General features: G+C 27.3%; 1 protein-coding gene across 1 annotated transcript; it reads left to right on the top strand.

Annotated features, from left to right (window-relative positions):
* Nucleotides 1–12,791: 12,791 nt before the first annotated feature.
* BDBG_18010 (uncharacterized protein) lies at nucleotides 12,792–14,001 on the top strand (the record flags this gene model as incomplete). Its single annotated transcript, XM_031725607.1, has 3 exons — nucleotides 12,792–13,158; nucleotides 13,310–13,346; nucleotides 13,855–14,001. Coding segments are annotated over 3 exons (550 nt in total), but the record flags the coding sequence as incomplete, so codon positions are not given.
* Between the last annotated feature and the right edge of the window lie 1,109 nt (nucleotides 14,002–15,110).

The raw sequence follows: 15,110 nt of genomic DNA, 5'->3' as shown, positions 1-15,110 counted from the left end.
AAGATAACATTATAAATATACTCTCTTTACAAGACTCAGAAGTGAATCACAGTATTAAGTTAGAAAAGAAGAATGATAAGAACTCTGAGTCATCATAAGACTCTCTTTATAATATATCTCAAGATGAACTTCTTCTTCTTCAGAAGACACTCAATAATCTGTTAAATAAGAGATTTATATATATTAGTAACTCTTTCACTGCAGCTTCTATTCTCTTTGCAAAGAAATCAGATGAAGAACTCTGATTCTATATAAACTATCAAGATCTGAACAGATTGATAAAGAAAGATTATTATCTTTTATCTCTTATCAATGAAATTCTAGCATATATCAGATGAGCTTAATAATTTATAAAGCTAGATATTATTACTACATTTTATAAGATTCATATCACTGAAGAAGATGAATAACTTACAGCATTCTAAACATGTTATAATCTCTTTAAATAAGTAGTCACACTCTTTAAACTGACTAACACTCTCAGTATATTTCAGAAGTATATCAACTGAGCACTTCAAGATTTTCTTGATAAGTTTGTATCTATATATCTAGATAATATTCTCATCTTCACTGATGAATTCAGAAAAGAATATCAAGAATATGTGTAGAGAGTATTACAATAATTATAAGAGACAGAACTATCAATAGATATTGATAAGTGTGATTTCAAAGTCAAGAGTATAAAATATCTAGATTTTATTATAGAAGTTGATAAGAGAATTCAAATGAATTCTGAGAAGATCTTCACTATTCTCAAGTAAGAAGCTTTATATACTGTGAAAGATATGTAAAGCTTCATTGAATTTACTAACTTCTATCAGTAATTCATATAAAACTTCTCAGATATTATAAAATCACTTACAGAACTTATCAAGAAGAATTCAGTATTTTAGTGATCAGTGAACACTGAAGCTGTATTCACACAGATAAAGAAGATATTCATTAATATCTCTCTAATGATAATATTCAATTCTGATTATAAGATAGTTATTGAAGCTAATTTCTCTAACTATATCACAGAAGAAGCTATATTATAATATAATAATAAAGATATCTTATAATTATATATCTTCATATCTAAGAAACTGAGTCTTACTGAATACAATTATAAGATCTATAATAAGAAACTTCTCATGATTATACACTGTCTAGAAGAATGAGACTCTGAACTTCAAAGTATCTTCAAATTTAAAGATAATCACAGATTATAAGAATCTTAAGTATTTCACAATCACGTATAAACTTACTGAATATCAGATGTGATAATCTAAGCTATTAAACTGTTTTCATTTCACTATACACTATCATCTCAGCAGTCAGAACTTGATAACAGATGTTCTCTTATAATAAGAGTAAGATATGCCTTCTGATGTAACAGATACTTATTGAATGAACTAGAAACATCAACTCTTAGATTCAAAGATATTAGTTAATCAAGATGAAATAACTCATGATATTATACATACTTTTTCAATTAGAACACTCTCTCTCTAAACTGTCACTGACACTGATATTAATATCTCAACTTCTCTCACACTGAATAAACTGTAATATATAACAGTCTAAGCTAATGAACTTCTTCAGACTCTTACTGAAGTAGTGTAATAAGAAGTATTTCAATTTTCTTTAGAACTATATATAAAGATTAACATCTCAGAATATTTAATTAATAGTAATAATACTCTATAATTCTATAAATAATATTAAGTCTCTCAGTCTGAACCTCTATACACTCAGATAATATAAGAGATGTATAATTTATATATAACTGATTATCTGAGTTATAAATAACTGTATTAAATAATCTCTTGAGAATTCTACTGATCTGAGATATTAAACAGCATCAGATGCTTTATCTGAAACTGTAATTATTATTTCTCTATCACTTTATAAAAGAATTATAGAAAAGGCCTGCTGAAACTACTTAATATCTCTGATAAAATTTAATAAAATATGATAATTAACTTTATAATTAATCTCTCTGAGAGTAAGAATTATAGAAATATTCTGATTATTATAAACTGATTGAGTAAAGATATAATACTAGAATCTTGTAATAAGATAAATATTAAATAAGTCACTGAAGTCTTTTCACAGAGTCTGTTCTATTAGATATATAAATTACTGAGATCTATAGTATCAGATCAGAGTTGTTAATTCATAAGCACTTTCTGAATAAAAATCTATCAAGTTCTTAAGATTATATATTATTTATTAACTATCTATCACTCTGAGACTGATAATGTATCAGAATGAATAATTCAGACTATAAAGAATTATCTTTATAAGTTCTGTAACTACTTATAAGATGATTGATATGATCTTCTTCTATATACAGAGATTACTATCAATGATTAAGATACTATCTTAATAGATATAAGTCTGTTCTTTCTTACACACAGTTATTATATGAAAGTGTTAAATCTTCTAGAGACTACACAGTTTATATTAAATTTCTGCAGTCTGATTCAGATTATTAATAATATAGTAACAAAGCTCTGAGATATCTGTAACTGAGCAGAAGTCTTCATAACAAGTACTAAACAAGATTAAGAGAACTGAATTAATATTTATCAAGATCTCACTGAGTAATATAAGATAGAAGATCTGATATAATTGAATCTTAAGAATATACAGATCACATGCTCATCTCACACACTGAATTATTATTATATAAAGTATAAAGTGATAGAAGTTCTAGACAGTTATAACTACTATCTTAACACATTATCAGAGATTCATGACATCTTTCATATGAGCTTGCTCTGTCATACTGTCATCAATCTGTTCTCTTCTCAACTGACTTTTAAGTGACAGCTATCAGGAATCATAGAAGAAGATAATAAACTTGAATGAGAGATTGAAGATATTCTTGATAAGAGATCTCACAGCCGCAGCTGATAATATCTTGTGAAATGAATCAGCTACAATCACCTGATCTGAACTTCAAGCTACACATTATTCAAGACTGTGGCCCTTGATCGATGAGAGCTATATACAATCAAGAAAGAAAGAAGGAGCTAATGTAGCAGGCTGCGCCTGATCAATTATATAGACTATTCTGTTACACTTTACAGATTCCTACCACTCTGATTCTCGGTCGCTGATCCTCAGGCTGAAAACCTACAGAATTTCTATTCTTCCGCCCCGAAGTTCCACCGCGTATGTCACTATGTACACATATAAATATTCACTCTGATCACTGATTTTCACACTTTCTCTTTCTTTCCTTCTTTAATGTTTTTCACTTTGTTATATAAGACCTATAAATATTATACCGATCTATTCGGCGTAGACTTCTTACAATTGTTATATACAGATAATATCTGAATATATAATATCAGAGTACTGAATTATAGATATTATATAAAAGATGTAAAACTTGCTTAATTGAAAAGATTACTAGCTTATGAGAAGTTATATAGTGAAAGAATTAGTAAGCCAGATCACATGACCTGATACTCTCACTCATCAGAGTAACTATATACAATGCTATATATAAAATTCGCCTTCAAATCAAGTACAGATATAAAAAATGACTGGAAAATATGTAGTAATAAAAAATCAGTCATGAGATATATCATTTTTTATTCCTCTATCTCTTCATCTTCATATTCTCTTTTCAATATATATATTTCAACATTTTAAGTGATTTAGTAAGCTCATCTGCTGCATTCTCAGCAGATGAAATATATCAGATAGATATCTCATTCTTGCAGATAAGATTCTGAAAAATGTGAAAATAAATCTTTATATACTTTGAGCAGTGTGAAATTGCTTTGAAAGAGAATAGCTGTATGATGAACTTATTATCAGTATGAATTATATAAGTCAGATTATTGACTGTGATAGAAATGAGATAATCATTAACATTCAGATTGTTGAGATAGAATAGAATGAATTCAGCATCTTCTAGAAGCTTATAAAGACAGACAAGCTCATATATAGTCTTAGAGAATACAATATATTTAATCTTCATTGATGATTTAAAGACCTCTGTTTATCAGCAGCTCTGTCATGTAACAGAGCTATCTGTTATATAAATGATATAATCAATGATTGAATAAGATTCTGAATCTCTACCGGCTCAATCAGTATCTGTGTATATTATAGATTCAATATCAGTATCTCTGTGATAGATTATATCTTCATTGATTAAACTCTGTAGATATTGAAGTGCATACTTGTATACAGCTCAATTCTTTGATGTAGATCAGAAGCTGAATTGTTCAATTATTATTATTATTATTATTCTTCAATTATAGATGTATGCAGTCAGGGACTATGACATCTACCTGAGAATCTTTAGTTCTCAGGATTTTTCCTATATCTGTAAAGTTAACTATTATATATTCATCAATTTCAGATATGCAAAATCAGAAAATTCCAGCTCAGAATATAAAAACTGTTTATAAATTGCAGTGTTTTAACATCTTCTGATACTTTGAAATCATTTGACAATATCATGACAAAGGAAAAGAGAACACAGTCTTAAAGATAGACACATTAAATAGATAGATAGAAAGGAATTGAAAGAAAAAGATAAAGTAAAGAGAGACTGTAACAAAACAAATTATTAAAAGATAGTATATAGCTGTTTTAACAGACTATATCTGATTGATTTCCTTCTCTTCATATTCAGATATTTCTGAATTTAGCCATTTCTTATAGCTGCTTGAGTTTCTGATAGAAAGTCTATTAAATATTTAATTCCTGTCTCAGTTGAGAATAAGAATCTCATATTTAATTGATTTAGATTATACTTCTCTTTCAATCTGACTCTGAGACTATTGTATAATGCACAGTATATTATAATATACTCAGAATTCTCATTTACATTGTAGAATGAGCATTCTATTGAGTCAAATCTATTATCAAATCTTTGTATATAAGATTTGAAATAGTCATGTTCTAGTTTCAGCTGTATTATAGATGAGAATATTTTCTTTTTATATTTAATTAAACAAGATTTTCACTTAAGTTTTATTTCAAATCTTAAATAATGTATACTTTTCTTTTATTTCTGTCAGCTTTCATTTCACTTATCTAAACAAGATTCTTTTATTTTTCTCTTTATAAAAGATCAGAATATAACTTTTTGAATAGATCTGCTTAATTCTGCATTCTTTTTTACAGCTGAATCAGTCAATTCATTGTCATGAATATTCATATAAGTAGAAACTCAGTGTAAATGAATTATTAGCTTTGATATTCTTCTCTTTTGAATTTTCAAAACAGAGTTTAAGATCAGTTCAAGATTTATTTAATTATTATAAATCTGACTATTTCTAAGTCTTTTTAAATCAGCTTAACTATCAGAGAATATTCATATCTCTTTCAAACTATTTCCTCTTTTATAAGATTTTATTTCTATGAGTTTGAAAGCTTTCACTATTATAAATAGTTCAGTATCAAAGACTTCAGATTCACAGTCTAGATTTCAGAAATCTGAGATAAAATTGATATTATCTTCAGTATAAGCAATGTCTGTATCTAATCTATTCAGATTTTCATTCTTTGAGTCATCTGAATAAATCAGAATAGAGTCTTTTATATTGATTATAGAAATTCTCTTTAAATACTGTTTATATTCTTTCTCTTTTAATAGTTCACTTATTTATAAGTCTATAAGAGATTCAAGCTTTTCTCTTCAGAGAGATAACTTCTCATGATTCACTTTTTCAATATTTAAAGAAGAAAATTGATTTTTAATCAGAGAGTATACTCTGTAAAGTTGAGAAGACATTTTCTTTGAAGAATCATTTTCATTTTAATTAAGAAATCTATTTCAATCCAGTTCATTTCCAGAGTTAATTAATGAAAATGAAGATAAGACTCTTTCTCTGATTATGTGATTTGAGCTCATCTTTATAACTCTCAGAGTATAGTTTATACAGGCCTTTTCAAATCTAATAGTAGAAGAAGAAATTGAAGCTTCAATTTTCATTGCTTTAATAGAAGATGATTTGAATGCTCTCAGAATTCTTCTCAAGACTCTGTTTTACAGACTTTGAAAGAGTTCAGTAAAATTTTCTTGATTATTTCACTAAACTTGAACTTCATAATCAGCTACTGATGTAATACAGACTATATATAACTGTCTCATAGCCTGGAAGAATAGATCTCTCTCTGTATTTGATAGTCTGATTATGTTATTCAATAGTCTTTCTATCTTGACAGTTCTTTGTTGAATGTGATATTTAAAGTTAAACTTGAAGTTTAATCATACTTCTAATTATTTGATATTTACACTGGGTTTAATCTCTCTATTTAAAAGAGATAGAGACAGTTCTTTCTTATTGAATCTAGAAAAGAAATGAATTAACTCAGTTTTATTCATATTAAATTGAATTTAATTAATATCTGTTCTAACAAAGATTTTCTTTACAGCTTCTTTAATCACTTTTAAATTCTCTTTAATAGTTTTTAAGCTGTAGACTAGATCAATATCATTCATATAACTCAGAGATCTCACTATTCTCATATTTCTATTCTTGAATAGATATGCAGTGTATATTGTAAATAAAATGAGTGAGATTGAAGATTCTTATAATACTTCTATTTTTATCTCAGTCTTGTCTTATTTCATTTCATCAAAGAAAAGTTGTATAATTCTTTTAAATATAAAACAGTTAACTCATTTTATTAGAGAAAATGACAGTTTTAACATCTTCAATGTCTGAATTAACTTTGACTTTGAAACATGATCAAATGCTTCTTTTATATCAATAAAAACTGCAGTTGAGACCAGATCTTCATACTTTGCTATTTAAATATCATGAATAACTGAGAGAACAGTGTCAATTGCAGAATACTGTTTTCTATCTCTTATTTATTCACTGAATAAAAGAGAATTACTGATAGAGCTTATAAAAGATAGTTGAGTAGCTATTATCTTTTCTAAAATCTTTTCTAGACAGTTCAATAGAGATATTACTCTATATGACTTGAGAATTGAAGTTTTTCTATTAGGTTTTATAAGAATCACTTCAGTGACTTCTCTTAAGTATTCAGAATAATATTCATTTTTTAAGAGATTGAAAAAGAGCTTAAAATATTCATTCTTTAAGTAGAAGTATGTATTTTGAATAATCAAGTAATTAATTGAATCAGGCTCTGCAGCAGTTTTAACTGAACTTGAGAAGATAGCTGACTCTAATTCATCTTGAGTAAGATCAGGCCATTCCCAGTCATTTTCATCAATATAGTTAAGAAGTGACATATTCTCTTCCTCTTTCTCTGAATCTGATAAGTTTTGAAAGAGAGTTCTTATAAAAGCTTGATATTTTTTCTCAAAAGAGTTTGCTGTATATGATTCATTCTGAAACTCATATTCTAAGGTTAGAAGTTTTGCTACACTTCTTGTTTTAGTATAGTTAAAAGCTTTAAAAACTTTCTTTTCTTATGCTTCTTCAAGAAATTTATTTCAGCAGTCTCTTTTAGCTTTTTTAATATCTGAAAAATATTCATTTCTGACAGCTTTGAACTCTTTATCAGATATTACATCATTCTTTCAATCTCTTCTAGCAGTAGCTAATTCTTTTCTTTTAGATGAGATATTCTTATTTCATCAAGATTTTGAATACTCAGAAGATTTTCTCTTTGAAATATTATCTCTAATACTTATTAGAATAATAGATGTAATAAGCTTCACTCTATTCTCAAGCATTTCATTTGAGATATCTTGATCAGAATTTTAATATAGCTCATTCTATCTTTCAGATTTTAACAGTTTTATACTTTCTTCAACTGTCTTTCAGTCAGTCTTTTCAAAGTTAAACTGATTAGAGAGAAGAGAATTTTCACTCATTTATTCCTCACTCAGTTCAATATTAAATTGAATAATCTTATGATCTGATTCTGATGTTTTATTTAAATCAATAAACTAGTTTATAAGTCTTTTTTTCATTAGATTTTATGATATGAAGATTAGATCTATAATAGATTTCTGTTTCATGTCTTTTCTAAAGAATGTTTCTTGATCAGACTTGTTAACTAAATCTATTAAATGCTTAAAGATTCATTCAATCAGATTATCAGCTCTTACTGCTCTTTTACATTCTGAATTTCATCAGAGATGATGTGTATTGAAATCTTCTGTAATTATAGAGTTTCTTGATAGAGTTATGTTCAGAAATTCTCTATTAATTATTCAGATGTTATTATTTTTCTTCAATGACTTTTCATTATAGATATTTATAAGCTGTATAGTATCAAACTCATTCTCTTTATCTATAATATCACTCACCAGAATATCAGAGTCAGACATGATATTAAATCTTAGATTAAATTGATATCTTGATCTCTTTCTTTCATAGATCACTACTCTTGACTTTATCTCAGACTTTTGAGGTATAAAGCAGTAGTAGCTTAAATGAGAAATGACATATTTTTACTCATCATCAAAATTCAGCTTCTGAAGCAGTATAAAATCAACTTTTTATTCAAATGCAATTTGAAGACAAGAATAAATATAATTTAAGTTTCTATCCACATTATTTTGAATAAATGTGATTTTTGAAGAGTTTTTAAACTTATGCTGAATTGTTCAAGAAATTCTGCAGTGAAGCTCATATCAGAATGTAAGAAATCCCACTTCTCATGAATTCTTTATCTCTATTTCTATCTCTCATGTAATCAATAGAGTTAGCGGCCCTTGACTACATATAACTATATAGACTGAAGTTTGTGAATACTATTCATAACTCAGCTTAAATACTATTATATATTAATCTCTATATTTTATCTTTCTATCATGAATACTTCTAGTAGTTAACAGTATATATTATACCAAGCTGTAAATATCTGAATAATTATCTGTGAGCACTTATTCTTACATTTCAAGCTAAGTCAGTCAGTAACTGTCTGTTATGACTGAAAGAACTAGAAACTTATATACTTCAATCTCTGTGAACTCTACTACAGACACTCAGAAGTAGTCACTTAAATTATAAATAATCTCTGTAAAAGAAGTCTCAGAGAACTTATTAATTACTTATAGAATATTATTCTCTGTATCTGTGACAGAGAAACTCTCTGAGCTCATAAATAAATCAATCTCAGTGAAGAACATTCTTGAGTATCTTTTATAAAATTAAGCTATTTTTCTATAAGAAATGCTTACTGTCTGTAAACATTCTTAAACTGAATCTCTAGATATAATCTTCAGAGACATTTATGAACTGAAAAGAAACTTTCTTAAGCTGTGATCACTTAAGATTACTTACTGAATCACAATCTATAAAAGCTTTTATAAGTTTGTGTTTAAAATTGACTTATAAGTCTGACTGTGTGATATAAAAGATTAAGAAGCTGTTATCTATATAATAACAGATCTCTACTATACTGAAGTCAAGAACTGACTAGATTATTTAGAGAATAATTATAAGAGATTTCACTGATCTGTTCTCAAGATCTATCTAGAGAATAAGTTAAGAGACTTTATAAGTCAGATAGAGAACATCTAAGCTATAATTATTAATATTAGAAAAAGAGATAAGAAATCTGATAAAGTCTACTTATAATACTTTATGAAATTATGATATGAATTGAGATCTATGAAAACAGAGCTCTGAAATAGAATCTGAATGATAATATTTATAAAGAGACTGAATAAAGATATATAGAATAAGCTCATTAAGTAAGACTCTAAGTTCTTAACTCTGAAGAAACTGATAACTCTTATTCATCACTTATAGATTACTGTGAGAGTCACAGACTTATAAAGAGTAAATCACTGATCAGCTCTGTAAGAATCAGAATAACAGAGAACAGATTTACTAAGAAAAGATAATAAGATATAGAGAGATTTATATTTGACTACTGAGCAGAGAGAGAGAGCTTTATAAGCTCTTATAAACAGAGTGTATAATAGAGAGATTAAGAAAAAGAGACTCTACTTTATCTATTCTAAATCAGAATATCTCTGTACAAACTGTTCAGATAAATCAAAATAGAAATTTAAGAAGTTATGAATAAAGTCAGTAACAGTCTTCTTAAGAGTCTTGAAGCTAATATCTGAATCTGTTACTTCTTTAATAAAAATATATACTTATAAAGAAAGACTGCACTGCAGTACTACTATCTTATAAGTATAAGAAGTATTAATAAATTCAGAATCTCAGATCACTGTAGTGTCTTTAAAGCTTACAGAGTGAATAAGCTGAATAATAGAAACTGAGAATCTGCTTTTATAATAAGCAGAATGTAAGAACTCAGATCTGAGAACTGAGAGACTTATAAGAGCTATCTTTGAATTATAAGATCTCTCTGAAATCTGAAGAAGATTTGTAGAAACTGTGATTATTACAGATATCACAGATAACATGTACTTAAGACTTGTATAACTTCAAAGATACAATTCATACATAGCTGTTTATAAGTCAGGTTTATACTTCTGATCAGTGTTAACAGACTCACTTATAGAGATAGAATCAGTTGATACTGTAGACTTAATTAGAGAAGATAAACTTATCTATATAAGAACTTTATAAATGTCTGAGAACTTTACAGTCATGAAAACTGAGCTTCAGATATCAGAGAAATATCAAGATCTCACAGAGATATTCAGTTCAGCTAAGACAGCTAAGCTTTCATATTATCATGAGAAGAATCTAATAATAGATTTAATAGAAGAATAGAAACTCTTCTAAGAATCAATCTATAAGCTCTTTTATCATGAGACAGAGATCTTACAGACTTACATAAAGAAAAATCTGAAGAATAACTTTATTCAATTTTCACAGATCTCTGCAGAAGCCTCTGTGATATTTATAAAGAAGAAGAATAAAGATTTCAGATTATATATAAACTACTGTGATCTGAACTTTAAGATAATAAAGAGTTACTATTCTCTATCTCTGATTAAGAATGTGATTAACTGTCTCACAGAAGCTGTCATATTTATACAACTGAATATAATTAATGTATATATACAGCTATAAATACAGTCTGAGAATGAATGAAAGACTGTCTTTAAAATCATGCTGAAATTATTTAAATATCTAGTAATATCTTTTAATTTAACTAATACTCTCACAGTATTTCAGTCTTTTATTAATAAAATACTTTGTATATATCTGAATATCTTTGTGATAATATATCTGAATAATGTGATAATGTACTCTGTGAAGAAGAAAGAACACACTGACTATATATAAACTGTGTTAAAGATCTTAGATAAGATAGAACTGTATATTAAGCTTATAAAGTACAACTTCAGTATCTATCAGATTAATTTCCTAGAATATATGATTATCACAGATAATATTCAGATGAAATCTTCATAGATTGAGACTATTCTATTATAATCAGAGTTAACTAGTATTTATGAGATTCAGATCTTTCTGAGCTTTATGAATTTCTATAGATAATTTATCTTTGTATTTATAAGAATCTTCTTAACTCTTACAAATATACTGAAGAGTGAAAATAAGAAGAAGTTATTTCATAAATAAAGAATGAAAAGATTGTTAAGAAGAGAGAACTGTAAGAACTTTCTTATCTCAGAAGCTCACAGAGCTTTTATAAGATTGAAACAGATATTTATAGATACAGTGATACTATTTCACTTTAATCTCTTACTCTTAATCAGATTAAAGACAGATATCTTCTTCTTTATAATTTCAGAAATAGTCTTATAACTACAGTTAAATAAGAACTGAATTTCAGTGATCTTTTTCTTATAAAAGATACAATCTGTAGAGATTAACTATAGCATTTATAATCAGAAGCTTCTTATAATAGTGAAATTCTTCTATCACTAATATCACTACTTTAAGAGTCTTATAACAGTAATTACTATTAGAACTGATTATAATAGCTTATAACAGTTTACTTTGATAAAGAAACTCTTGCAGTGACAGATTTGCTGAGCTCAGAGACTGAGTGAATTCTGATTCAAGATAGAGTATATTAAGAGAACTAAGAACTCAGTGAATGAACTCTCTCACAGATCTGACTATGTTAAGAAGATCAGAACAACAGATACAGAGAGACTAGAGAAGATGAAAAAGCTTTATAAAATACTCAGACTGAGTGTTGTAAAGAAATTGTAAGAGGTCTATGCTGAATAGATTAGTATAATATATAGGTCTGTGATTCAAAGGTTGCTTGAGTCAGCATATGATTACAGGTGTACACTGGCTTCTTATATACTGTACACTAAATTAATTGATGACCGCTATGGCCTCTTTACATTTGTAAGCAAGTTTAGAAGCAGCTGTATTATCTCTGACAGTTGTACATTCTTTCAAATCACATCCTCTCTCATCAGATTCAGTCATGCTTACATGATTATAATGTATACTCTAGCTTCATGCAGATTAGTGTGTCACTAGTGTTTACAATTATGTGATCTATCTCTAATTCAGCTAGTGTTCTATGTACACTCTCACAAAGAAACTTTCACTATATTACATCACTTATTTACTAACTTTTCTCATTCTTCAATTATCTTTTTTATCATTATTATCATTAAATGTCATCATCTCATTCAAGATTCCTGTCTCTTCTCTCATTTAACATCTTCTATCTGTTATTCATCTATTACATTGTACACATTTCTGGTGATGACTCTCTATTCTTATAATAAGTGTTCTTATAGTGCTCATACCAGGCAGTTTGTTAGCAGTAAGTGTAATATATTATGAAATATAATCAGGACTTATTTTCTTTTAATAATTATCAGAATATATTATCATGAATGACACATCTTCTTCATCTTTTTATACACTCTCAATCTTCTTCTTCTAGTAGGTATCTGATTGTGTTTTATATAAATACAGATACAGATATTTTATTTTAATTTATATAAAATTTTCACATGTTGACAGATCTACATCTGCTGATGATAGTGAATATCTCAATATTGAATTATTAATTAAAAACTTGAAGAATATGATAATGAAGAAATTGTTTATATTATATATAACTGAGTCTCTCACATCTCTTTCTACTCTCTCTGTTTCTTTCTCTGTCACTCTCTCTCAATCTCTTATATCTGTCTCTGTGTCTGATTCTCCTGCTTCTGCTATCTCTGTTTCTGTAACTTTCACTCTCACTACTTCTGCTCTCTCTGCTTCTACTGTCTCTGCTTTTATTATCAGCTCTTCTCATTTTAAGAAGATGTTATATAGACTTAATAAATCATATTTCTCAGTATATACACTCTTACTCTTCTTATTAATCTCTAAAATAATTTATTATACAAAGACTGTGTATAATATAACTATCTGAAGCTCAGTTATAGACACTGATTATTACATTCATTTTAAATATTTATAATAAAATAATTATTTATTTATATCAGAGAATCACTCTCTCTCTCAGCAGTGTTAAAATTATAAGTCTTTTCTTTTATCATCTTTTCTTTCTAACACTGATTTTCTTATTCTTAGAGAAAATCATTATGAGTTTTATTATATATAAAGTTATAATATTCACAGATATTAAGAAACTTTTTATAACTGTTTAATTCAATATTATAGATATATCTGCTCTAATGAATATCTTCAGAATAATTAATCTGTATCAGTCTATTCTCTGATATTTATCATCTGACTTTGTGATGCAGATGAAGAATATTTATATTTTTAGAAACAGAAATATAAATATTATACTCTTTTATATCTGTAAATATGAGACTTGTATATCTGATCTGAAATGTTATTATAAGAATAAGCTGTTTATATACTATATTCTGTTTTCTGTATTTCTCTGTATCTCTCTCTCTCTTTCTGAGAAGTCTCATGTATGTTATAATTGTGTGTATAACTCTAAGATTAGTGAGTATTTATTTAGTAACTGTTCTTATCTCTGATTTTGTAGTTCTTGTACACTAATAATGATTCTTAGTTACTTCAGCATCAGAGATCATTCTAATCAAAGATGATTACATCACTGAGACTACTCTCTTTCACTCTCAAGCTTCTTCTGTCACTTTCTCTTTCTTCTCTGTGAAGAAGATTGTGTGCATATCAAATTATAAGTATTCAACTCTGAGTGACTCTCACTATCATTTATTCAGTTCTGTACTCTCTTCTTCTTTTATTTCTTCTATCTCTGTCTTCTCTATCTTAGCTTCTGATTCTGCAGGTCTCACACTCTTCTTCAGTTTTTCTACACATATATATATACATTTCTATATTGGCATTTCAGTCAATCTTGCAATTAATAACATTAATGTCATATACAGAGTGATAGAGAAATTGAAGATATATGTGATATTGTTGTAAGAGCAGCTTGTAGCTCTTGAATCTCTTACAGATCTTAAGTTTTGAGATTTTCTTTATTTTTAATGTTTTTCAGATAATGTGATGTTGAAAATAGATTAAATATGTAATATATGAAAATAAATGAGATATATATGATAATATTTATCTTTTACAGCTGATTCTTATAGTTGATAATTAATTCATTATCTCTTCTCTTTTCTAACACTTTTCCTTTGTCTGCTAGTCACTACTCTTACATAATCTCTATATAATATAGTGTTCAGTAACTACATTTAACAGCTTTTATCTCTTATGATTCTATCTCATGTATTATACTGTCTCTCTTCATCTGCTCAGACTACTACAGTGAACAGTTTATTAAAACTAATCTTACTCAATCTCTGAGTATTTTCAGAGATTGAAATAACTTGATCTCATATATCTGTGAATGTTTCAGATGCTTCATCCTCTGTTATCTTCATAATTGAACTGATATAAACAGTTAAATTCAACTCTGAGTTTCTTTTTCTTCTGTGATCTGATTCATATATAAGTCTACTACTCTGAGACTGCTCTTTACTGTGTTGCATCTGCTGTCTGCAGTGCATTATTATATAACTGACTATAGTCTCATCACTTATTAAAGTGTGATATTTATCTAATTTCTTCATTTCTTCTCATTCTTTTTTTATAATTATGAAAAGATCAGAATAAGTGAGATTATCTGATTCATAAGTATCTATGATTTCTCTTACTTTGTAAGACTTTTCAATTATAAGTCTCTTCTTTTTCAATACTAATAATAGTGCTGTGAATAATTATAATTCACTCAGATCTTGCATCTTTGCTTTTATAAGATATAAATTATTTATTCAGTTATATAAGACTCATCTCTCT

Source organism: Blastomyces gilchristii, assembly GCF_000003855.2.
Source record: "Blastomyces gilchristii SLH14081 genomic scaffold supercont1.42, whole genome shotgun sequence".
Taxonomy (NCBI): Eukaryota; Fungi; Ascomycota; class Eurotiomycetes; order Onygenales; family Ajellomycetaceae; genus Blastomyces; species Blastomyces gilchristii.
This window is presented reverse-complemented; position numbering and strand designations above follow the sequence as displayed.